This window comes from Octopus sinensis, linkage group LG5, assembly GCF_006345805.1.
Source record: "Octopus sinensis linkage group LG5, ASM634580v1, whole genome shotgun sequence".
Lineage (NCBI taxonomy): Eukaryota > Metazoa > Mollusca > Cephalopoda > Octopoda > Octopodidae > Octopus > Octopus sinensis.
In genome coordinates, this window is record NC_043001.1 from 88,624,797 (window position 1) to 88,652,719 (window position 27,923).

The window sequence follows — 27,923 nt, forward strand, 5'->3', positions numbered from 1 at the left end:
TTATACTTTGGTTGAGGCCATACTTGATTAAGATTTTACATTGCTGTACTGTCAATCTCTCAACTCACTTAGTCAGCTTTAACTTCACTTTTCATTAGAAAAATCTCTACTGTAGCTTCACTTGCAAAATATACATATACCTACCTTTTGCCACAAATATCATTGCCCTAATTGCCTCTGATGCCTTTTGTTTACGTTCTCAATTATTTCAGTTTGATTTCCTAAATGTTGGCTGTTGCTTTTTACCAATGGTTTCTATTTTATATTTAATACTACTTCTATCATGTCTATCTTATTTGAGAGGAATTGACTTGACTCTTTGTTTATATAATAAACAATACAATATCAAATGTGTAAATTAACGAGCTACCTGTTTTTTTTTCTTTTCTTTTTCTTTTCTTTATCTTTCATCCTTGTTAGGAACAGTGTTTGAGACAACTATGTCTCTAACAATTTTTTGTATAATTCTTTCCGAAATTCTAAATCACTGACTTCATGTCCTGTAGTATAACTAATGTTTCTAACATAAAGCAGCATGATAGCAAAATTAATTCATTAGCTGGTCAGAATTGAAGCTTAGCTATTGCTACGGTCTTCCCAAGATTTTTTTTTTAAGACAAAGAAATCTCATTTGGCCTATAATTAATTTTTATAGAATAAAACTATTAAATTACATAAAAAATACTTATGGCAGTTCCCTTAGATGAAAGATAGTATGTGTATAATAAACATAAAAATATTTTTTCTATGAGAATTCCCTACTTATTTTATTGTTTTCTTTCACTTGCCTGGTATTTCTATAGCCATACTAGTATGGACAGGATGGATTTTTAGGGGATGGGGAGCAGTTTTTCTATAGCTCACCAATGAACCACTCAGCAATGAAGTAGACATGGAACCTCTCACTAGTCAGTTAGACTGAAGCAAGCAGAATTTATATATCCTAGCTTCACAAAAACAGTGGTTGTATTCATTAGATGTTAACTACAAGTAATTAGTAGTCTGTTGTGTTATTCTAGCTGTCTATTTTAAAATATAAGCTGGCATTTTTCAATCACCAGAAGGAAATGATGAATTAATGAGAAATAAATTTATTTTGGCTTTTGCACTAAAATCACAAAAGTTAATTTCACCAGTTTCTACCATTATCTTCTGCTTGTATTTCATTAAAGTCTGTTTTTGGTGACAAATATTTTCAGATTTCTTTTTGTTTTTGCAATGACACTTGTTTGTCTTGCTATTTGAGCAACAACTAGCCTAACTTCAATGGTAAAGTTTTTAACCTGCTCCTCTTTTATTTGACCAACAGACTACATGCTACTTAGCACCAGCAACAGTTATGTCAGTTGATCAGCACTAACATGATATATAAATATATAAATAGTAATAAACACCAACATTATATATACATATATATATACACATACTATATATATATATATATATATATATATATATATATATATATATATATATATATATACACACTTTATTGATAAAGCTGCAGAAACATTACAAAAACTGTTTCATGTTCCCATTTGTTGGACAGTTTTGGTTCAGAACATGAAACTCTGAGTAACAGTTTTTGTGATATCTTTGCAGCTTTATTAATAAAGCATATTACTCTATTTCCTGTATTCGAATGCTATTTTTTCCACCTTGTTTCACATTTATGTGCTTTCCTTGGTATACATACCTACATATATATATATATATATGTATATATAAGATAACATCAATAGGATATACATGCTAGTTTGCCTTTCCAACATATGTATCGACAAAGTTTTGATAATATAGAAACACTTTAAACAGCCCTTCATAGAAATATAATTAAGGAAGAGTTAACAGTAGTTCCTAACAATATATTAATGCAGATAATGTTAAGAAATTCTGACCTTAACTGCCATTGTGATCACTTAATTTCCATTTTAACTCCATGTGTGGGCTGGTGTGTATATGTGTGAGGGGGTCTGAATAACATTTACTAACAACATGAGACTGTTTTGTTATGATTGCTATTGATTTGACACTCTATCTTAAACTAGTGTTTTCTTTCTTTTGTGTTTTTCTTAATTTGACATAAATTTCTTCATAATAACTTGTCTGTTCAATTTTACAGTTCCTCCATCAAATATAATTGGTTTACTCTTCATTGTGATGGAAATGTTTTCAACCACCCACAAACATAGACACACATAATTTTATCTTCAGCTTATTTGTCACAGAACACCTGTAAACATTGATACTATTTTCAGTAAAGTTTCAAGAAAATTTTAGTTAAAATTATGCTGAATATTTATTGTAAATCATCGTCTTGATATTGGAGATGTGCGATTGAATAGACAGTTCTATTAATTTATCATATATAGTTGTTTTGCTCTTGAATAATTTAGACTTGTTTGCATTTTGAGTTATCACTCATCTAATCTATGCTAATCAAAAGGAGGTAATTAGGTCAGAGAAAAATTTGATTAAGGATAATTTAATTTATTTAGTCCACTGAAATATTCTTTCTGTTGTTTGAATTATAAAGAGATCTGTTCTTCTGGCCGTGACCTTTGCGCCAATATGATTGCAGCTGACATCATGTAACTCTTCTCAGATGCCCTGCTACATGTCTTGTTTTTCAGACTCAGACTAAGTACACCCAATAAGCATTGTATTGCACTTTTATCATTTTCCTGGGGTCTGTAAAATGGCTATGGCTTCTATATTATTGTGGTGAAATAATTCACATTAGAAATGATTCCAGTAAAACAGCAACTTTATAAGTCAACAAGGGTGCTATATGGTCCCTCAACCAGCTAGAAATAAAAGCCAAATCTTCCTTAAGCACACAAAACATTATGTAGTCCTTGATACATTTATATATAAATAAAGGATGAGATGGTTGCTGCTAGGATACCTTTTATGGTAGGTCTCCTGGATCTGCTGAATTAGTATTAAACAAAAGCAATTACAGTTACTTGAAACTGTCTGTGTAGCTATTGGAATTCTCAAAATTATCCAACCTCTTTACATGAGAAGAAACTGGATGTCAATATAGAACAAAATTTTGTTTTTAAGAATTATAGACAACTTTGGTGAAATGAATATTTGTTTTCTTTTCTCTGAGTAACTAAGGATGTAGTTATCTACATAGAAATAACTACAATCATTATGGATTGAATGAAAAATATATGGTGTGAAATTTATAGAAAATTATGGTTTCCTTGGCTGGATAACAAATATTAGGTTATGGAAATATTCTATAATTGATGAAAATGATAATTTTTCTGATTATTTCTAAACTAGGGATAATATCTTTATCTACTAGGCCACTGGTGCATGTACTTAGTGGATAAGGACATTATTTAAGAAATGAGGATCTTAGTTTAAATCAAGTCTCGGATAGAGTTTAGAGATCCAGGAATAAGATATTTGATGATAATGGTTAAATCATGATATAGGTATAAATATTGTAAAGATGAGGTTAATAGTCCAGAGAATTATAATCTTAATTACAACCCATTTCAGTCATTTAGACATTCTTTAAATGAATTAACTGAATATTTACAAATCATCAAATTATATTAATTAAAATATACCATATAGCTCAAGCTTGTCAGATTTTAAAAAATGGATGCAAGCCAGTTAAATCCAACTGTATCATCACAGCTGTTTAAGAAATACCTTGCATTACAAAATATTGTAGAACAGAGCAGCTAATTACATCCAGTTAGCATATCTTTTGTTACACTAATAATAGTTTTGAACTTAGATATTTAGTTATGTCTGTTGATATTTCAGTAAACCCTAACCAGACTCTTATATTATACTGTTCCAATACTGCAACAATCACATGAGTATATTAGCTGTTACTTAAATTCTATGAAGTATGTCACTAAAATTTATTTAACATATAACATCTCCTTTTGTTAGTATTCTTATTTTGGTGAGTGATGTTTAAGTCTTTTGCAATCTAGCTAACCTTGACCACCTTTTGTGGATATAGTGTGTAAGGGTTGCGTTTAAGTTTAATTTCACTGAGAACTTTAATTATTAGCATCTGACTTTCTTTTCGTTTTCTTCAAACTGAGATTGTTTTACTTAAATATTTTAGTTACCTGATATTTGCCACTTGTTGTTACTACTACTACTACTGCTACTACTACTACTACTACTTCTACTACTGTTTCCTGAGCCTCTCTTAATTTCTATTTTTTTATTGTATTTTAAATGTAATGTCTCTATAACTTGTTTAGATAATTCAGTTCTGTACAGTGACTTGTCAACTGTTTTCTCCTATCTCAATTATTTAATTTCCACAAAAATCTACTATATGGCATGTTACATACTGAAACATTACAAACTAATACATTTCTTTTCAAATATTCTGCACTTCTTTAAATATCAACATTTCAATAAAAAGCAAAAACATGTTACTGTGAACATATGCATATATATATATATATATATATATACACACACATATATATATATAATAATGTTCAGCATGTTATTGTTAAATATCTTAAATTTCTTACAAAATAATTTGTCTTCTCTGTAAATTAATCTGTTGATAATAAGCTGTCACTCTGAAAAGATATTTTCATTTAAAGTTTCATGCAATTTTATTTCCCTGTTCTCAATGTAATCTGTACTCTTCATCAGTTTTAAGATAGGTTTCATTGTGTGCGCATACATATACATACATACATACATATATATATGTATATATATATATATATATATATATATATATATAGATAGATAGATAGATAGATATATATATATATAGATGTTATGTAATTAGAGATATCTTTTCAAACTCTATGCTCTTTTCTAGTACCGTCACCTTGAAATGATTTCTCAGCTTTGCAACTGTCTTATACCAATATTATATATATATTTTTTTGTAGTAAATATACCTGATATACAGAATAACTCTGATTAACAAATGCATTAATAAGAAAAAATAATTTCTAAATTTAAAAGAATGAATTATTAATTTAACAATTTAAATTTCAATTAATTCTGCCATATTTGTTTTCATTAAAATCAATCTTTCCTAATTTCATAATATTTACATTTTAATAACTTATTTCCAGAGTGTGACCTAACATGTTTTAAAATTAAAACGTCATTCACTTTGCTTAACCTTTAGTATTCTAAACAACTGCCTACACCAACAATGCTATATTATTATTGATATTAATTCTGCAGTAGTTGTAAACACTCAAATCTGACTACTTTACAAATACATACGACTCTGGGAGGTGAAAATTCAGTTTATATTTCATTGACAGCATGGTTTGTCATAAGTAGTACAGCATAAACATGTCAACCATAGTTGCTTGGAGCATGCTTAAAAGTTAATTTACCTTTATTTGAGATTCCATACAGAATATACAATTCAGCAAAAAGGTGTCATTTTGTTGGCTTCTTAAATTATGTAACTGAAAACACCCTCTAAAAATTTATTTACAGTATTTTTTAATAACAGAAGGTTCTGTAAGCTTTATTAGGTAAACCACCAATCACTTATTTTTGAAATTGTTTAAATAAATCAAGTACAAAGAGTGTGTGTGTGTGTGCACATGTGTATGGATGGAGATATAGATATGTCTGTATATATGTATTTATTTATTTATATATATATATATATATATATATATATATATATATATATACACACACTCACACACATGTATACATCTCTCTCCCTCTGTGTATATGTGTGTATATATATATATATACATATATATATATGATGTGTGCGTGTGTATTTTTATATGTATTCATTCATTTTTAGGTTTGTTTTTCTATGCTAGCATGGGTTACAGGAATATATTATTAAGGCATTATTTTATAGCTGGATGTTCTTCCATTTATTTACCCATACTTCTCTCACAAGTATGTGATATCATATTCTACACATCTTGAAAGGTACTAAACCAGTGTACAACCTGTTGACAGGGAAAATGACAATTATGTTACCACCCACGGAAGTGCAAGTATAAACAAACACATAGGCATATACATGTTCGCACGCGCGCACACACACACATATAATCACATATATATGATGGGCTTCTTTCAGTTTCTGTTTGCCAAATCCATTGAGAAAGCCTTGGTCAGCTTGGGGTTATGCTAGAAAGCACCTGCTTGAGCTGTTGAACAGTTGGGCTGAATCTGAAATCATTGAACCTCTTAACCACACCTGTAACTATTATATGTCTATATATATTTTTATTATTTTTAATCATCAGAAAGTTCCAAAAGTGACTTGACAACCAAAGGTTTCGTCTCATGCCCTTGAGTCACTTTTAGCCCTTGTGTGACTTTTGTAAGTTTCTGCTGATTAAAAATGATACACACACACACATATAGCAAAGGGATAGAGATTTAGGAAATCTAAGTGAGTATCTCAGTTAGCACTCCATGTGAAATCCAATCTAACAGAATGTATAGGAAGGAAAATTAGAATTAGTATTTCATTTATCCAAAAGATGCATACAAATTTGAAATCCAAGGAAATATACTAATTATGAGATTGGTGCATCCCTCACAGACTGTAAACATAGACAAAAGAATACAAATGACAGTATCACATTTATTAACCAGTTACAACCATTTCAATAATTAGTGATATTGTTACATCAATCAACATGCTAGTTTATGCAAATAAAGAACATTTGTGTAAAACTATACAAATATTAAATGAAATTTTCCACATATCATTTCAGAAGCATTTGTATGTGTTTGTGTATAGAGATAGATACACACACACATATGTGTTTGTGTGTGTGTGTGTGTATATATGTGTATATATATATATATATATATATATATATATATATAAATTATTACATTATGAGCATTTCAACCCCATAGGCTTCTTTTTGTGTATGTGCTAGTGTAGTTTTCTGATATTTAATCAATATGATGGCTGAACCTTTAAGCAAAAAAGTGAAGATATCCTTTCCAAAACTATCTCTTAAGCCTTTAACATCCAGATTAATTTATCAAATGTAATGCTTATTTATTCACATTTTAAAAAATTAATCATGTGCCACCTTGTATGTTCAAGATTTTGAAGATGTAATCTTTTATGTTTAGAATGACATTGTAAGGTAGGTGAGAGAGGCTGGATCTGGCCAGTTTGAACAAAAACAGGTAGAGCATTTGGGACAGATATAGCCAGTTTAAAAGCTAAAGAATTAAAGCAAAGTATTATCATAATAATGTACTTCTACCAAAATATTAAAGTATCTAAGAACAAAATAAATAAAGCAGATCGCTTGTATCAGGTTAACAGAAATATTTTTGATTTTGTTAAATGAAATATAGTTAACTATCATATTCTACAACTCCTAAGATAACACAGACCATAACCTCCCCTAACTCAACCAAAGTATATAAAAATAATAGTATTAAACCTTGGGAAAATTCCAGTAGTGCCTATAAATCTGAATGTAATTGTCTTATCACTTCCAACTGCTTGAAAAAAATATAGTAGTTTACCAAGGCAATGTAACCCAAGCTCTTCAAATAAGGTGTATATTGACCTACCTCATGGCAAATTAAAGTCTCAATACAGCCAATATCTTTATTCATCAGAGTAAAATGATGCAACTGTTAATAATAATGATAATCCTTTCTACTATAGGCACAGGGCCTGAAATTTTGGGGGAGGGAACTAGTCAGTTACATCGACCCCAGTATTTCACTGGTATTTAATTTATCAATCCCGAAAGGATCGCAAGCATAGTCAACCTTGGCAAAATTTGTACTCAGAATGTAGTGACAGACGAAATACTGCTAAGCATTTTGGCTGGCATGCTAACAATTCTACAAGCTTGCTGCCTTTATAATAATAATAATAATGATAATAATAATAATAATAATAGCTATTATTTCTAATATGAGCACAAGGCTAGCATTTCAACATGAGCTAGCTAATACTATTGACCCCAGGATTTGACTGGTACTTTATTGATCACAAAATGATGAAGGACAATGCTTTTGAAATCATCACTCAGAACATATACAATAATGAATCTTTTCCATTGTCCTAATGATTCTGCCGTTTTGCTGCCTTAATAATAGTAATGTGTTAATGATTCTAGTGGTGATCAGAGCACTGGGCTGCATATTGGACATTTTTAAGGACTAGGTAAATAAAATCAGAACTGCTGCAAAGAGAGCACTTCTTGGTACAGTAAGGATATTAGGGAAAGTCTTGTCTATGTAAGGCACAGGAGAGGAAGCAGTAAAGGACCTTTGTCAATTTGTTGACTGCCACTTAACTGAAATGTCTGAACCATTTAGCATCTAAGTTGCTCTGAAATTTACAAAAATGAAACTAATAAAATAATGGCAACAAAAAAGATATCTATGCTCATATTAAATATAAATTTATTGGCACTCATATCAAGTATTATTGTTGTACAATGGTATTCTATATAATGATGTACTGTATGTTAAGATGCTGCAGTACAGTGCTCTGTGGTATGCTGATTAGATTAACCTCCTGGATTTTGATAGAATTTATAATTCAGCTAAGTTCAGTAAATTGCATGCTTGCAAGCTGGTACTATCTCAGATTTTTAAAATTAAAACGTACTTTTGCTAAGAGGATATATGATGCTTCTTCTAAACATGAAATATATTGTATTCCTGGTGTAGCCATAGCTAGAATTTTCCACTGGAGGTTGTATTCTATATTAGTTTCTTTCAAGTGCAGAGATTGCTTGATATCTCACTTGTATTATTCTGTATTCTTCTATTACAGCTCTCCTTAAAGTATTAATTTACTATCATTATTACTGTTGATAAAACCAGAGATATTGTGCAAAATCTACATAAACTTTCTTTTCCCTTACAAATATAGTCATAGCTACCATCAATGTTATCATTATTATCATATTAATCTAACTGAGCAAACAGAATACCTTATAAGGTAGGCATTACTCTTAAATAAAACCGATATACGATTAATTCAATCCACCTATTAGGCCACATAAAGATAAAAAAATCATATACATCATTTCTAATTAAAGATTCAATTGATTAGAGTGTAGTTACTTCCCTTCAGCCATGTTTGAAATGCATTGCATAGATAGCCATTTTGACCTGATACAATTGATCTAATTTCTATGTACTTTATTCTTAACATTCTTATAGATGCACATTATTATAATAAAACTTCTCTTTTAAGAGACAGTATTGGTTGTGGGCATTTTACTTTGAGGCTGAGGAGGTCAGCTATCGTACAATATAAATATACAAAAATAATTCCTTGAATCACATGTTATTCTTGATAAAATTACAACGTTGAAATGAACATACTGTAACATCTTGAATACAAAACCTGAAAATCTACATTTGCTTCATATATTGAGTAGTAAAGTTGCAAGAAATCTACTTCAGTTGAGCCTATCAACAAAGACCAAATGCATGTCTATTTCTTTATATGTGTGTGTGTGTGTCTGTGTGCATGTATTGCTTTATATGTTCCAGCCCAAAGGCTGTGGCAATGCTAGGTCACTGCCATTAACATCATCATTTCAAAAGCTATTCTCATGTGGTTAGCTTGTGATGAATTACTAAGTTTGATATTGCTGCCCACATTTCAGTTTCTTGCTGTGATATAGGCTCATTTGGGATCTTCAAGTGCAGAAGGTCATGGTGCTTCTTGAAAGCTTCTATCTCCATTCCATGTAGATCCCCTGGGTTCTTTGACCGGATATTAAACAATTGTTGGCTCTTGAATACCAAGCTATTGTGCAGTACTTGGCCCTTACTCTAGATGGAGTGGTGAGGATCTTTGTACACTGTAGTAACATCCTGTTTGGGGTTTGGTATAAGTCTTGATGCCAAAGTGTGTATGTATATATATGCTCACAGGTGTGTATGTATACATACAGATAGATAGATACATACATACATATGTACATATGTAGATACATACATACATAGATATGTACGTACATACATACATACGAATGCATGTATATTTAGAATAGTGAAAAGGCAAAGATTTCAGAGATGCATCATTTCATTCTAAATTCTACAGCTGTTTCAGCAGCAAAATCACAAACATCATTCATATAGTTACATCATTACTATATAGAATCAATAATAAATATATAAAAGTACATAATTTATTTAAATGTATTGTATAAACCATTTCATCAGGGATTAAGAATGAAATATATATTTTAATTTTAGATATTTCGTTTTTCTCTCCTGATGGAATATCTTGTTTATCAATTTTGAATTAAGGATGTATTTGTTATATCTTAAGTAATATATGATCGATGATATTTTATATGTTTGTCATTGAAACAGCTGTAGAGTGAAATTATAAAAGAATCTATGTAATTTTTGCTTCTTCCTCTTTTGAACTTGTTGCTCCGGACATTCATTTTAGCCAATTTTTATATATATGTGAATACATTCCACTTATGGGTATTGCATTATAATAATAAACTGGGTTAACAATAGATTAATAAGTGGGCTCTTAAATTCAGTAAATATATTTTATAGCACTTAGGCACTATTTTGATATATTAGTTATATATTATCACATATATATTTGCATATGTATATATATATATATATATATATATATATATATATATATATATAATAATGTATTTACCTATAAATGGCCATTTACATATGTATATAATTGTGTATGTATATGTACCTATCTATACATACATACACACACACACACACACACACACACACACAAACACACATACACACGCATATTTAATGTTCTTGTTTCTCCATGCTGGCATTAGTTGGATGGTTCAACAGGATCTGATGGGTTAGAGGACTATGTTGAACTCCAGCATCTGCTTTGACATAATTTCTATGGCTGAATGTACTTTCTAATGCCAACTATTCTACAATATGCACTGGATGTGTTTTTCATGGCACCATCACAAGTTAGGTCACCAAGTAAGTTGCAAGACATGAACTCTCAACAATGTTGGGGTGCAGTATTAATTGTTGAGAGACTGAAGTTAAATTGAAGGACAGGATCAGGTGTCTAACTGTACAGGAGTTGCGTAGCTACACATCACTAGAAAGGGAGAAAGGATGGGGGAGATGAAATGCCAGGGTGTCCCCTCAATGTGCAAGAAGGTGGATAAAGAGAATAGGGAGAGAGAATCAAGAACCAAGGATAGCTGCATTGGTAGGTTTATGAGAGTGACAGATAGTAGAGATTAGAATGGAAGAGAATTTGGTGAATGGCGAGCATCGGTGAAAGCATGGTCAGTGGTGAATCTCAGTATAGGTGAGGGTAAAAGAAACAGGAATGGGTCAGAGAGAAGCAGATGAATTAGGGGCAATACATAAAAGGGAGAGAGCTACAGTACAATAAAAGAGTTGATGTGAAATAGGAAGATCAGGTGAGGCATAGTGAGATGTATGTACATATATGTGCATGTTTATAAATTTCTCTATGTATGTATTATAAGGAGTGATGTAGCCAAGTCATTAGAACACCAGATAGATAGCCTTCTTGTAATCCTCATGCTAAGTTCAATACCTGGTGTAATCAATTTTACCTTTTGTGGAGTTAATACCTCTCTCTCTCTCTCTCTCTCTCTCTCTCTCTCTCTCTCTCTCTCTCTCTCTCTCTCCCTCTCAAATTGGCTGTGTCAGTCAGTCCTGGAAAGGAGAATGTAATTATATGACTACATAAAATGTTGAGAGCCTAGGTTAAGATTTATACTTCTGTCCATGTAAGTGTCCCTGCATGCACATATCTCTACATATATGTATATGCAGTTTCATAAACATTTGTTTGTGTGTACAAGCAAGAAAGTTTATATACAAAGATTTTGCATATTCAAAGTTATGCAAAATTCAGCTTTCCACCTTTATCTGACAGCAGGTTGTAGAAAATGTGAACAGTAGATTTGGCTAAGCAGGTGCTGTATTCCAGCATATGCACCAAATCTTGCCAATAATAAGTATCTGTACTGAATAAATTGTGCAATGGTTTTGCTAATTTCTCCATATTTCAATGGAAAAGGACAATGTGCCAGCCAATAAGCAAACAGGGAATGCATTGACAGGGCCACTGTGAGATGTTAAATGAAAGAGCCAAAACAACCAGTACTGGACATGCTAGGAAGATTTCAGATGTGTGAGGACCGGTTAGAAGATTGTGGAAGAACTGCAGCAGATTGACCATACTAGGAGAAGCCTGATGTATTATGAATTTCAATGTAGGAGGATCTAAATTTAAGTCAAATGTCTTCGTAATATGTATATAGTTATATGTGAGTGCAACGTACATATATATATGTTAATATATGTATGTATTTGTGTGTGTATGTACATTATTATTAAGGTACAGCTGTGACTGTGGTTAAGAGTTCCCTTCCCAATCATGTGGCTTTGAATTCAATCCCATTGCATGGTACTTTGGGCATGGATCTTCTGCTATAGCCCCAAGCCAATCAAGGCTTTGTGAGTAGATGTGGCAGACGGAAACTGAAAGAAGTGAACCACATGTGTGTTTGTATGTGTGAGTGTGTGTGTGCATATCTTTATCTGTGTTTATTTACATTTGCACTTCTTCAAAAGCTGTAAGCAGTGATGTCATTTCTCCATGTGTGCTGCCTTTGCACCTTCAAATAAGAGATTGTTTCCTTGAAAATCCTCTAAGGGCTAGCAACAGGAAGAGCATCCAGCTATAAAACATTAACTCCATATTATGTTCATCTCACACATACAAGCATGGAAAAACAGATGTAAAAATAAACAAAGAAAAAATATATATGAATGCATATCATTTCCTCAATTCCTCTATCCTTATCTGCAACATTGATTCAGATTTTGAATCTCAATGTGTCAATGTGACATTTCTTCTTTCATCAAGAATACCTTCAATTGGTTGTGGACTCTACACTCTACCATGCTCAGGTCATCAACTACTCTATCCCACCCCTACTCTCAATGTGCACCTACAGACCAGATTCCGTTTCCTTCCCTTTCTACTTGTCCACTCTTCTATTGTATAACACATGTATCCATAACTTCTAAATACTACTCTCTGACTCTTACAACTGCTCTGATCTTTCTTACACCACTTCTTTAAGACAGATTCAAACCTTGGCAAGACCTCAGCTAATTATAAGTCCCATGGCACTTGTCCATACACAGTCAAGCACTTTTAAATGCATTCACCTGTTATTTCTACAGTTATCACTGCCCTTAAGTCACAGTACCACCTCACACAAAGCTTCTGCTGCACATCTGTCAGTGTGATATACTGCATCATCTACAATCTTTAGGGTACTTTTTACACAAGCAAATCAAACCATTGCTTTGCTATTCGCTTTTGCACACACATTCAGTTTCCTACTATATATCTCAGGTCAACTCATAACCACACACTTCAGTACAACAGACCAATCTATGATCCACTTATCAGTCTATGACATCTCTACACACAACGGAGCCACAAAGTCAAAGAAATATGAAAGGAACAATTCTTATTCAAACTTAGAACCCTGGCACTGGTGGGTTTGTATGAATCCCTTATCCATATATAACCTGCCCACTGAACTGCCTTTCTACCATAATCTTACCACCAATCCTACTCCTAATTTTACATACCCATCAACTTTAGAAATAAGTCTCCTTTCTTTCCCCTTTCACTCTCTTCCTTTCTTCCCTTGTCTATTTCTATTCCCTTCTCTGACTACCTACACCTTGTACTCTTCCCCCCCCCCACCATCTATTTTGCACTTAAATCTCCCCATCTGACATCTCTTTATCCTATCCTTATCATTACACACTGAGTTCACAATCATGAAGCATCTCTGATGACACCTTTAATGAAACAACTGTGGCCATGTTGTGAGAGTATGAATAAATTGATATTATACACACACACACACACACACACATATATATATATATATATATAGTGTGGTGTCCTTGTGCCTGGATTTATGGTTGAATAGGTAACTGTATAGTAATGTAACCAATTTTCTATTGAACACTCTGTACTTTGTTATGCCATGTTTGTTTAGTGTAGTGTGTGTGAAAATAAACACAATGTTTATCGACCTTTAAGCTGAGTTTCTTTCACAAGCATGTTCAGATTGTGATTTAAAATCATTCTAGCTGTTAATCAGTAGTCTTATCTTTACTATTGTCTCTCTCACTCATTAGTTCATACCTCTTATTAGTTATCCTCATACTTTACAGCATCTTAAAACATTAATTTTGATACATTTCACCTTTTGTATTAGATTCACAGTCCTCAAGTGGCCAACCTCATCATTATGAAACCTCTCATGCCATTTTCCCTATCAAAATGCAAAATATGTGAAGCTTTGAGACTTCATATAGCACCCTTAGCCATTGTATACTTCAGCACTACTCTTAGTTACCAGTTTGCAACCTTGTGGGAACATATATCTCTATTCTAGTCTATTTTCTCTTAAATCTTGTTTATTTATGTCATTGTTGATAGACTCTAGTGAAAGTAGTTTGGAAGATTTGAATGAACAAAGAACATTGGACAAATATGGAGAAGATCAAGCACCAGCTCGGCCTCAACCTTCCGCTCCTCCATTAAATTACTCGGATACAGCTTCAACACCATCTCCCAGTTTGGTTTCCAGGCCACATCGTAGAGCTCCAATGAGAGCAAAACCAATTGATCTACCTGAGGAATCACCTACGTTCCATACCACCCCTCCATATCAGCCAGAGCAAACTTCAAAGAAAACAGGCATGAACAAACTTCACCGTCCCTTTGAAGTACCTGTTTTTAATGACAGAGGCATTGGTTTGCCCAAATTGCAACCAGTAACTATGGTAGCTAAACCAAATGCCCAGTTTTCTCCACATCGCTTCAAAACAAGTTCTGATGTCCAAATCACTAATTATGCTTCCAACTTACCTTTCTTAAGATCAACACCAAGTCATAGTAAGCTAGGATTTAAAGATCTACATGAACTTCAACCTCAGTATTCCTATGATCAAATGAAATATTTCCCAGGTGGCCAAAATCAAAGACAACACTACATGCAATCTCCTCAATATTCACCTGTGAACCCTAAGACTCGTTTTGAACAGTTTTATGATAGATCCTCTGAGTATGCTGTTCTTCATTCAGTACCTATGCCACAGCCAGCAAGTATATATGGTAGTATTTCAATGCCATCTTTGTGTGATATTGACCCTTTGGTGCCAGTGTCATATGTCAGGGATCCCAGATATGCACATACTCAGTCCCACTTTTTAAACAGAAAACACAATACTCATTTAGCACCTGGTTGCAATCAAATGTCAGCATCTGACTACAATCTCCACAACATCTCAGATAATGTTGGTTTTGAAAACCTGTTCTCAACACCTATGTATGGAGCACCTCAAGCACATCGGAGATTTTAACTCTGATACACTGATTTCTTATCGCTTGCTATCATCATCCTCACAACTAGCTTCTTTCTTCTGACTGATGTTCAAATGGTACAGTTAATCCTCAATGAATAGAAAGAGACAGCAGACCTGCTTTTGGTTCCCAATTGGAAGTTAGTGTTCTAATGATGCTAGAAGAGGCATCAAAGTCTCAACGTTGAATTTTTTCTTATCCTTACTAAGCAAAGCTTCAGTGAAAGATTACAGAACCAGTAGCATATCAGACAAAATATCTGTGTAGTGTTCAGTTTTGCCTTTTGATTTAATCAACTCTATGCAATGAGGGTTGATTAAATCAAACACACTATCCTCCAGTATTTCTGCTATTGTGGCAAAATTAGAAATTATTATTAGGATTATCTACTATAGAATCAAAGAAGCTACCAAGGAGCTGAGAAAGATACCAGAATCTAAAAGAACTAATGACCATCTGTGTTAACAGACCTCTGTTCAGTAAAGTTCACAAAATACCTGAAATCTTAGAATTCTCTTCTATCTATATCATCATAACATATTTTTAAACTTTATCCATGAGCTGATTCAGTATCATTGTTTCAGTTCTCAAAGAGGGAAAAACTATTTTTAGAAAAGTAGAAACAGTGTAGTTAAAATATGTTCCATCTCTAAAGGTGGGGTTAATAGTCCAAAAAATTATGATCATATTAACTATAACTCAACTCTGTCACTTAAACTTTGGATGGTATGCAGTCTTATTTCAGTCCCTGATAAACATCATCATCATTATTGTTCTTTTTTATTATTATTATTATTATTATTATTATTATTATTATTATTATCATTATTACTATTACTATTATTATTATTATTATTATTAATTTTGGATGTTCATCAGGGCATCTATTTTGATGTCTAAAAAGTGGCATGTTAAGAACTCTGTCAGTTTTTCTGTTCTGTTGTTGCAGGTCTCAAATATGCCTTACATACAACTTCATACAGTGCTCTGATATATCTCCATAGTAACAAGATCAATACTTATGTAGAATTAGAATTCATTCAACAACTATTTATCCATTTTCAAAGACAACCATTTAAAAATAAAAATCACACTCCCACATGCACACACTAAAATAATGACTATAACAAGCTTGTATCCATACTTGAGTTAATTTATGTTGCTGTTGTCATTCTTCTAGTTAACAATGAATGCATTACCTGAGGAATAAAATCAACAAACTGATTTATAGTCTTGTGTAACTATGGATGCAGAGTTGTCATAAAAATTCAGGATGAGCCCCCATTGTTGCACTCTTTTATCCATCCTTTTATATTCTTGTTATATCCTAACAAGAACCTAGTTATTAACCTTGTGTAACCATTTATAAGTTCTTTATAATTGAAGTTCTTTTCTATTAATCATAGTTGCAGTGTTTTTCTTTTTTTTTTATATTGGGTTTGTTTGCTTTTAAACAGAATATGGCACAAGCTTAATTACCCAAGATTTATGGGAGACTGTTTAGAAGTTTGAATTTAACCACTACATCCTATACTACACTTACATACGCATGTGGAAATATATTAATATATGGCATGTTTGGCTAAATACATGACAAAGTCTATTGACCAGTTTAATGTTCAGCTCATCTGATTGTCTGATGTCTCTCACCAGGTCAAAATTGTAAACAGCTCAACATTAAAGTGGTTCATTGACTTTCCAGTTATGCATTCTAAAACATATGCAAAAAAGAATTTCATTCCTAATAAATCGTATTTTTGTGTTTGTGCGTGTATTTACATACATATATATATATGCTTGCATATCAATCTATCTAATCTATCCACACATACCCATATACATACACACACAAATATAAAAATAGAAATTTTTGCAAATGTTTACACTTGCAGAGAGAGAACAATTAACAACAGAGTTAAGTGAGATTGAACTCATATCTCATGGTTTATCTACAGAGTATTCTTCACTATTCATTCTCTTCCTAAATTTATACTTATGTATTTACATTTCAAAATCATTCATCAACAACTTTCAGTTTGGTTTCCTTAATATGAGCCATGGGAAAAGGAAATATTTTGCATTTGACTGTGGTTCTCTTTACAAATATTTAGTGTGGAGATAGCTTCTCGTCCACAAAGATGTACTGAAACAAATTGGTGAGGCATTTATGAATTGACTTAGATGACATATGAGTGTGTGTGTGTGGTCAGTCCCACCAACCACTACTGTTTATCATTATACCTTTCTTTCTCCATCACTCTGTCCCTCTCTTTTATTATGACATCTGTGTAACAAAGGAAAGCCTCGGAAATGTGTTCAATACTTACTACTCCTTTGTGGATTATCATAATTTTCTCACCCTCATTTTGCAGTTCATTGACATCTCCCACTCACTCAGTCACTCTCTCTTACCATTGCTGATCTTTGCTGCTACCCATAAGTTGCTCTCTCACTTATGACCACCCATTTTTATTGCTATCCTTCAATCCTTCATTCTCCTTTATTCTATGTCATCCCCTGTCACTCTTTGTTGACATGCATCAATCTCCCTCTGTTTATCACATTGTCTCTTCTTAACATGGAGCTACCTGTCATGGTTTTCCATTACTCAATCACCTTGTTCTTACCACTCTGTCTCCTTTCATCACTCATTCTTATCCTCTTTTTTCTATTTACACTCTTGGTCATGTTTGCTCTGAGCAAACAGAGATAACTTGTCTTGCAAGAGACAAAGGAACCTCTTTAGTGCTGATTCCCTGATAAAATATATCCAGTACACTCTGTAAAGTGCTTGGCAAATGAACAGAGATAATGTAGAGTGGAGAGGGCTCTTTGAACTTTCTGGAAAGCTGACAACCACCCTAGTGCTGGTACCATGTGAAAATGAATGCAGTGCATTCTGGAAAGTGATTGGTGTTGAAAAGGGCATCCAGCCACAGAAACTGAATAAGCAAGGTGTGGTCCTGTAACCCATCTAGAAGTGTACCTCCAAATTAGAACTGATATGGATCATGACAACCCATCAGATCTATGTCAGTTTGAAAATGTTGATGATATATACACACATCTATGGTGGATATTGTTGGTAGAGGTGGGAAACTCATGGTAAACCATGGGAAACTATGATTGTCACAGCTCCATTTTCCGTCCCTGTAATGTCATGACTGGGCTTGCAAATGGATTTATCATAGTGGGTATAACCAAGAGATTTTGTATTTTTATACAAAATCTCTTGGTTTTCCTGCTTGGCTTCTCCTTAAATTGTTCTCTTTCTCGCATACTTGTGTATTCATTGTATATTATTCTTACTTAGCATTTTGATACACACAAAGACATACATACTTGCACATGTGCACACACATGTGTGTATAATATATATATATATGTAAGAGAATGACTGTGAAAAAATATTCAAGGGTGTTTGCTGCATGAAAATTTGTGAGTAAAGTGGACACTAGCATCCTTGATATAGTAAGCCAAGAAATTTTAATTAATCAAAATTACAATCTCAGCCATGAGAATGATTGTTTTCCAAATGGCTAATTTCGGTCATAAAATGCCAGAGGAGAACAAGCAATGAATCTTAATTAATTAAAATTTTAATTAGATATGAAAAGGAATGGGAAGTGAACCTGATATAATATATATATATATATAACACAAAAGAAATTACTATATATGTAAAATATGTATGTATATATACACTCACATGCACAGGTGTTAAATCCTCTTTAAATAATATATAAACTGGAAGATTACAATTTTTAACTCACAAACTATACAAGGTGTGTATAATTACTATTTGCTTCCTGAAACAAACCCATTTGTACAAAAAGGTAAATTAATCTGTAAACATAGTTTTTATATGGATTTATATTCTTCTTTTCATTTTCTACAATTGTTTGTACTCCTTTGGCAGAATCAGTAGAGCATCGGACAAAATGGCTCTACATTTGGAGTTCAAATTCCACTAAGGTCAACCTTGCCTTTCATCCCTCTAGAGGTTGATAAAATAAAGTACCAGTCTGTACTGGGGTCAGTTTTATTGACTAGCCCTTTCAAATTTCTAGCCTTGTGTCTATGTGTCTATGTTAGAAACAATTTATATTATTATCATCATTATTATTATTATTACTGTTGTATTATTTTTTGTAATGATTTCTTTATTTTTTAATTGCACAAATAAATTTTTAATCTCTTTGATATCACAATTATACATTCTCTTGTTTTAGATTTTTGTTAAAATGATTCTTGATGGGAGAAGCAAAACTCATTTAAGTGTGGGGCAGGGGGGGATGACACAACAAGCAAAAGGAAACGGAAAGGAAAAGATACTTCAACTCTTCTTTTCAGGTAGTGAGATAAATTATAGTCATTAACTGACTCATAATTATGAAACATCCACTGAATTTACAGTTCAGACACACATGCACTGCTTCTATCATATTTACCTATAATATAGGAATATATATTCCTGCTTATATATATATATTACCTGGAGGATTTGTGTGTATGAGCAATGGATTCTAGAAAAATAATGATTTCTTCTATTATTCCAAAATTTTGAGGATAGTTCAAAGATGACATACAAAAGTAAAACAACAAATAAAAAACAGTGAGCAACTTGCATCAAGTAAAAGACTGGAATTAACAATAATAGTAAAGACACAATAATAAAGAGACTACAAAAATAAAAAGTAAGAGTAAATTGAAATAACAATATAATAAGAGAAGGATCCCAAGGATACATGGGGCAACCTCATAGGACACCCGAAACATAACCCTGGATTACCAAAGGCAAGTCCCTTCTCCCAGTTCTTGCTGCATTGTTAGAGTACACCAAATTTAGGCATTTACATGCACCTTTCATAAGACATATTGGAAGGAAACACCTCCCATTCTACTTTCACTTTCTTTCTAAAGCAGAACTTGAATGACTTGATGAGACTTTGAACTAAGGAAAAAGCTCTGCCTATAAATGTTTAAATTGTACCCCACCACCACACACACACACACACACAACATCCTTTATCATAGTTATCAGGTAATGCAAGACTACTATTCATTCTTCCTTACCAAAGAAGGGCAGTGGATCAGTCTTCACAGCATGCTCACTGATAGCCAGATCTGCCCTGCAATTTAAATCCACAAAGCAGTAATGCATGAACTCTGAATGTGTGCTGGACGGTTTATTTATCTACTCATTTATAATTTTTTTATTATAATTAATATCATAATTATTATATGTTAAAGTAGCACTAGAAGCCATTATTATCATTATTATTTTATCTATTCTATGCTAGAGTTACCTTTTATTAGCAGGAAGTGTAGTTACAACCACCGCAGTTATTGATTAAAACATCTAGAAGATTTGTAATGCAAATGTACATATTAGTGTGCATGTGTACTTTTGCTATTTTCTCTCTTTCTCTCTCTCTCTCTTTCTCTTTCTCTCTCTCTTCTCTCTCTCTCTCTCTCTCTCTCTCTCTCTCTCTCTCTCTCTCTCTCTCTCTCTTCATCTATTATATTTACACATATATTTCTAAATTTCACTTCAATATGACATAAAATCTGTTTTCTATTTTGAATATCTATTTCCTCTGTAATTGAAATTGTTGTCTGCCATTGTTAACGAGATTTTCTTAATTATTATTTTCTGTTTTGTCATTAAAAAAAGGGGTGAAAGGTTAGTAACCTACATTTTTCCTTCTGCATGCCTGAGCTTGCTCTAAATAATACATACTGAAGCCAAAATATGGCATTAACTTTTATACATATATATATATATATATATATATATATATATATATATTCTTGTATATACATACTTGTATGTATGTATGTGTGTATATATATATATATATATATTTAAATATATATATATATATATTAACACCAGACACGGAAAGGAAGAAATGGGTCTGTTTCTCTTTCACTTGCTTGTTTAATGAAGTAAGAAGGGCATAGACAGTGGGAGACAGTTTGTAACCAACAGGTAGAATATTTGAAACTTCTATCACGGATGGTTTTAGAGGTCATCCTACAAGCTGCTAAATGACTTATTCAGAGAATTAATGTCAGTAATGTGACCTCAGCAAGTTCAAAATTTAAATCTTCAGCAACTCTGACAGTACTTTATTTAATAATAGTCATAATTTTTATTCAATAATAATGGTAATAGTTTCTCCCTTATCATACTAATGACTCCCCACAGTTCTTAATTTATTTGTAGAAACGCTACTAGTTCCTTGACAGTCAACGTTTACAAACAGATTCTAAGTACTACTGAATAGAACAATCAAGACAGAAGTTTGTCACTTAGATTCCAGATTAGGTTCACAGTTTTGTGAAGAGAGGAATAACAAGTGGAAGGTGACTAACTCCAGTTAGGTACAACACTTGAGTTCGTTTATCATTTATCATTGTCAGTGCTAAATTATAGAATATTAGTGAACAGTTTACAGAATAAGGATCCTCTGCTTACTGGCTCCAGTGGTAACTGCTATTTGTTGGCTAGCTCCAACACAGTATTCAAAGAATTGTTACTGTCTGGCTTCAGTAAGATAAGGGAAGTAATATGGTCTTATTTGTATGCAAATTTCTTCCAACCAACATCTGGAGAATAAATAACCTGGCTGATAAAGCTGCATGATATTTGAACTAAGATATAACTTTCTACTTATAAACCGATAGAATAGACCTGGTTTAATACATCTAAATTATTAAAGAACAAAAAAAAAAACTTCCTAAAATCTGCATTCATGAGATTTTTATCAATATGGATGCTGATTATGTGACTTTATTAAAGCAGTCATCCTAAAACCACTTCAATATTTGCTTTATTTTTATTTATAATTATTCATTTGTTTAATTTTATTAATTATCTACCAGGTATATTCTATTACTGCATGACAATCTGTTGATCTAAATATGAATCTAAGGGATCAAAGAGAGAAACACATAACACATATGATGAAGAAGAGAGCGAGCTCAAGTTGAGACAGGATTTGTTTTACTGATATCAGTTGTAGCTGTAGCTGTTGTTGTCATCGTTGTTGCTGTTGTTGTTGGTCAGCTCTGCTTCAGTAGACCTCTAGTGAACTGGAAGATAATAATGAATCATTTGACCAACAATCTAGTTATGGTTATCTCATCTTCAGTATAGAACTTAATGTTAAAATAAGACAATATCTGTTTTTAGAAAAGTAAAAGTTTTACAAATTTTCCAAAGTTTTTGTGTAAAACAAAAGTGTTGAGGAACTGAAAGTGAAGAAATTGAAAAAATTAAAGAAATCTGTTCCAACCCCTTCTCTCATTTTTTAACCCTTTCATAACTCAGCTTAAAGGCTGCCTTCGCTACTATAGACTCACACCTTCAAAGGGGATCTTAGTTTTACAGGCTACATAGAAACTACATTTGTACTGGTGCTGTAGAAAAGCACCCAGAACACTGTAAAGAGGTTTTGAATTAGGAAGGGCATCCAGCCATAGAAATCATGCCAAAGCAAGACATTGAAGCACAATGCAGTCCGCTGACCCGTTGGATCTTGTCAAACAATCCAACCCTTTGCATTGGAAGATGGATATTAAAAGTTGATGATCATCATCATAAATAAAAATTAATTGAAAAAGAGACTAAAACACACATTACAGTAATGTTAGAGGTTATATAGTGTAACTGCTGCATTTTACAGGCCATGTTATTATGTAGCAGTTCCATTTGTGGGTTATTCAACCTCTCTCTTAATGATGGTAAGAATTTTATTGAGAGAGATTTGGCCTTTACACTGAGCTTGTCAATTAACCAAGTCACTGGACATGCTTATGGCAGCCACTCTTTTGTTTTTTAAGTTTGTTGGGAGTTATTGTTTAACTCCATATTAAACCTGACCCAGCAGATTCATGCAGCAAGGCATTTCAATCACGACCACTTCAGGTTTTATTCATTTAGTATTTCTGATGTATGTTATTCAGTGTGTCCTTCCTTTTTTTAAGGTGTAGGACATAGTATAAGGGAGATTTGGCTCTTATTTCTAGCAGGTTGAATAACTACATTGAGGATCCCTTATTGACTTGGTCTTATAAAGAGTTTGTTGAGGAAAATTCCCATATTACATGTGACTAAATAACTTCATGAAGGTTTTCTCATACGGTTTGCATAGTTGTTTCACTGACCTTTAACAACTGTTAGAGTATCCTAGATTTAATTAGTACATTCTTAAGTAAGTATTATATATTTAGCACAGCAATTGCAGAAATAAATACTTTTGAAATTGATTCCATGATTTTTTTTTTTTATCTAATATTCAGCTTAGCTATCACATTTATGAAGAGAAATTTAAATATCATTATCTCTAAGAAATATTTTCAAATAGCTAATTTCTCTACAGAAATATATCCTTTCTTTGAAGAATTTTTTAACATACTCTGTGTGTGTGTGTGTGTGTGTGTGTGTGTGTGAGGGAGAGAGAGAGTGTGAGCCTAATTTTTGAAATGTCAAAATCTTAGACATATCAAAGATTTTTTTTTATCTATTTTACCTTTGAGAAAGGGTTGATCCTTTTGGTTTGGGATTGTACTTTTACTTCTTTCACTAACATTCTCTTATCCACCTTTTCATTCTTTTTCTATTCTTTATACTTCTTTCTATCTTTCTATGTATACAATTTATACATACATACATTATATATATATATATATATATATATATATATATATATATATTATATATATATATATATATATATATATATAATGTTTTCTCAAATTGAAACCAACTCCCAAAGTATTGTTATTATGTGGGTTCTTTAGTATGTTTTGTGTGTGTATTCATTTTCTAACCCTAAATGACTTGACATCAATGTATGTGCCACAACCTGTAATCATAAGTAGAATGTGACAAAGAAACCACATGAAGTTAATGCATTTTTAAAAACATTTATTGTCAGTTGCTTTAACATTTCATAGTCCCCACTTCAAGTTGACTTAGCTTATTAGATTAGTGCCCCAAGTATCTCCTGAACTTCAGTATAAATATGAGTAAAAACCTACACATGGCAGTCATTCATATGTTCTTCCAGTTTCATCCAGATTTTGTTGAAATTGATAACAGATATCCCATGCCTAACCCAGATGAAATAATTGTCTTATTGTTTAAACCAACTATCGTTTCTGAGCCTGCAAACCTAGAATTAAAAGTATCCCAATTATGACTTTTTCAGGCACACTATAAATGTGTCATTCCTTTTATATATTATAAAGTGTGATTTGAGGGCTGCTATCTCAAGCAAGTTGGGTGACTGCATGGAAAATCCATCATTACATCAGCAAATAAAATGTATTTCGATTTGAATGCCAATTATCTACCCAATTATCTGCAACTGAAGCTGCAAACCTTTTAAATCTGACCATATAGCAACTTATAAAAAAAATGACACAAGGGTAGTTTTACATGAATGTTCTGTTCTGGATGATGTCCAAGCTTTACTTGTACTGCAAACTTGTGCAGTTCTACCATTGTCTGATCTTTAACCCTTTTTTTACAAACCCACCTGAGTCTATGATACAAATTTCCTGTTTTAAAGTCATCTAAATTAAAATCTTCCATTAGAATTTCATCTTAAACTATTTTCCAAATATCAGCTTAATAATGAGTTATTTCTCTAAATTATTCATTATTTTCAAAATTATTTGAAACAAAGACAGTGTATTTCAACCACAATATGATTACAAAAGAGTTAATGTTACAATATTACTTTTATCACTTTTTTCACATGGCATTATATTTTGTTATATTATAATTTATTATATTATGTCATTATTATTATTATACCTCTCTTAAACTAGCAACTATGATTTTGTGTTGTAATGGTATTGTCAAAATATATTGATATATCAAAACATATGTATCAAGATATATGTTATATCATTATTGAATAAAAAAAAATAAGCAAACAAGTAAGAAAATAAACCTTACAGCATTTAAATAAGTTACTGTTGTTAAGGTAGTGGAGTGGCATACATGAGTGGAGTACCAAGCAAAAAAGCTTTATGATACTTTTTGCACTTGGAATTCAAATCCCTCAATTGATGATTTCATTTCTTCACTTTTGTTCTGATAATATACTGACATCATTTCTATATTCCATACATCCCACACCTTACAAATTGATAGGCATCAGCAAATGTTAGAAATTATTGTAGTTGTTGTGGTGATATAGTGCAGCAGTTTTATTTCATTGCTAAAGCCACTTTACTATACTCATGCTGTTGGGAAATGCATAACTATCACAACATAGATCTTTCTGAAGAGTCAGAACTAGGACTATGGTATTTTGTTGCAGCCCTTTTACAGTCTGAGTTCAAATCTTGCTAGCATCAACTTTGCCTTTCTGCTTTCCGAGGTTGATGAAATAAAGTACCAGCCAAATATTGTGGCCAATAGCATTGACTAATCCCCTCCACTCAAAATTACTGGCCTTCTGCTTAAATTAGAGACAATTATTACTATTGTAAAGGTGGTAAATTAGCTAACGTATTAGAGCACTGCAGCATTTCTTCTGGCTATGTATATTCTGAATTCAAATGTACTGAATTGAACATCATTTTTTCATCTTTTCAAAATTGATAAAAATAAAGTGTAAGTCATGAAGTCAGTATACCTGGCTGTTCTCTCTCCACAAATTTGTGACCTTGTACCTAAATTATATATTATTATGATTAGGGTTGTGGATTAGCAGAACCATTAGTGTTGGTAAAAATACTTTGCAATATTTGTTCCAGCTCTTTATGTTCTGAGTTCAGATCTGCCATGGTCACTTTGTCTTTCATCCTTTCCATAGAAATAAAGAACCAGTCAAGTACTGGAGTTAATGGTGTCAACTATTCCTTCCCCCGCAAAATTGCTGGCCTTGTGCCTAAATTACAGAGAATTATTCTTAACAACAGGAAGGCAATGAGCAGACAGGATCCTTAATGCATTGGACAAAATTTTTGTGCAACATTTCCTCCAGTCAAGTACTGGGGTTGATGTAATTGACTTGCCCACTTCCCTCAGAATTGCTGGCTTTGTGCCAAAATTAGTAACAGTTATTATAAACATCAGAATTACTTGAAAGTGAACAAATCAGATTTTAATAAAATTTTGTGTTTTTAAAATTAACTTTCATTACTGCCTTTTGGATTTTTCTCATCAAATCTGACTCCACTTCTACCCCTCTTCCCTCTCTCCTCTTTCTTGCTCTCCCTCTTCTGAAAAGGGAATAAAATTACATGATTTTTTTGTGGTTTATTTTGGATTGATTTTTGTTCCTTCACCACTCCCCACACAAAATGCCAAGTATTTTTAACAGTTGATTTTGTGTGGTTGTACCTTCTGTGCTATTCTCTGTGACTGGTTAGAACTGCTTCCAATTTGGCATTTGTATAAAGCATGCCAATCGCCATTTCTCACTGGAGAGTTTTACTTCCTTCACTTTAGAACTCTCTCAACATTTAGTTCTTTCACTCACATCAACGCTGGCTTTTCAGCAAGTTCTCTTGATGAACCAGCGGGCTGAACAAACAATGTCACCTTCTTGGAGGCATTTTCACACACCCTACTAGCACTGCCGTCGCCTCCATGTTGTTTCATTTTGGATCAACCATCTGTACTGGAAGAAGATTTAATTTAGCTAAGCATCGCATGCTCAACTACTAGACACACTTACAGACTACTAAAAGTGGTGACCGTTTGGCTAAACTCTGAATGGGATGCTGGTCCATTACAGGGTTATCTTACCAGCTATTGGTGAAATTCATTTGAGTTGAGTAGACTGGAGCCACATGAAATAAAGTGTTTTGCTCAAAAGCTTGAAGCACTGAAGGTGCATGGCCTAACTACTAGGCCATGCACCTTCACCCACCAGTATCAAAGGCCCTGTAAAAATGTTATGAGCACTTACCCATCTTTCTCTGAATAAACTGTAAATATATAGCCTCTTAGTATGAATATTATTTTTATGACAGAATTAGTAGCGCTTTCTGGATTCAACATGTGGTGTTTAGTTTCTCTTCTTAGGTTCTGAATTCAAATACAGTTCATATGGGCTTCCCCTTTTAAATTTAACTTCACTTCACTTTACCGTTGTGAACATATACTCTGAGCTGCAACCTTTTTTTTCTCCTACATTTTTTTTTTTTTACTAATAAAGTCATTTGCTAAAGGTCAGTATTTTATTCATGTGTATATTTAATTCTCAGTTACCAACCTATAAGTTAAAATATGATTTTCCCAATTAACCTGGCTAGCAGAAATTCTCTTTGAAACACTAAACATCCATTCCACCCTGACTTTCCAATCCTTAAGACCACTGACACTGGAATTGATCCAAGTTAAGAAATAGTCCTACAGATATATTGTGTTTTGTGATAGGACTAATGTTAACTAACCAGTGCATCCAAACCATTGTCATAATACTATAATACATGTCTTCCTTTAGATTTTTTAGATTTTGTT

At 32.5% G+C, this 27,923-nt stretch overlaps 1 protein-coding gene across 41 annotated transcripts in view; it reads left to right on the forward strand.

The window, feature by feature from the left end:
- Positions 1-27,923, forward strand: part of LOC115212079 (calcium/calmodulin-dependent protein kinase type II delta chain) — a 429,066-nt gene that overhangs the window by 292,201 nt on the left and 108,942 nt on the right. For 30 of the 41 annotated variants that reach the window (XM_036502876.1, XM_036502877.1, XM_036502875.1 and 27 more), the window contains one exon: positions 21,105-21,113. The exons of 10 other annotated variants lie outside the window; for them this stretch is intronic. In XM_036502876.1, coding sequence (XP_036358769.1) covers positions 21,105-21,113 — 9 coding nt within the window. Of the gene's footprint in view, positions 1-14,500; positions 16,176-21,104; positions 21,114-27,923 lie in introns of those variants that run through there. One more of the 41 variants, XM_036502886.1, reaches the window with a different exon arrangement.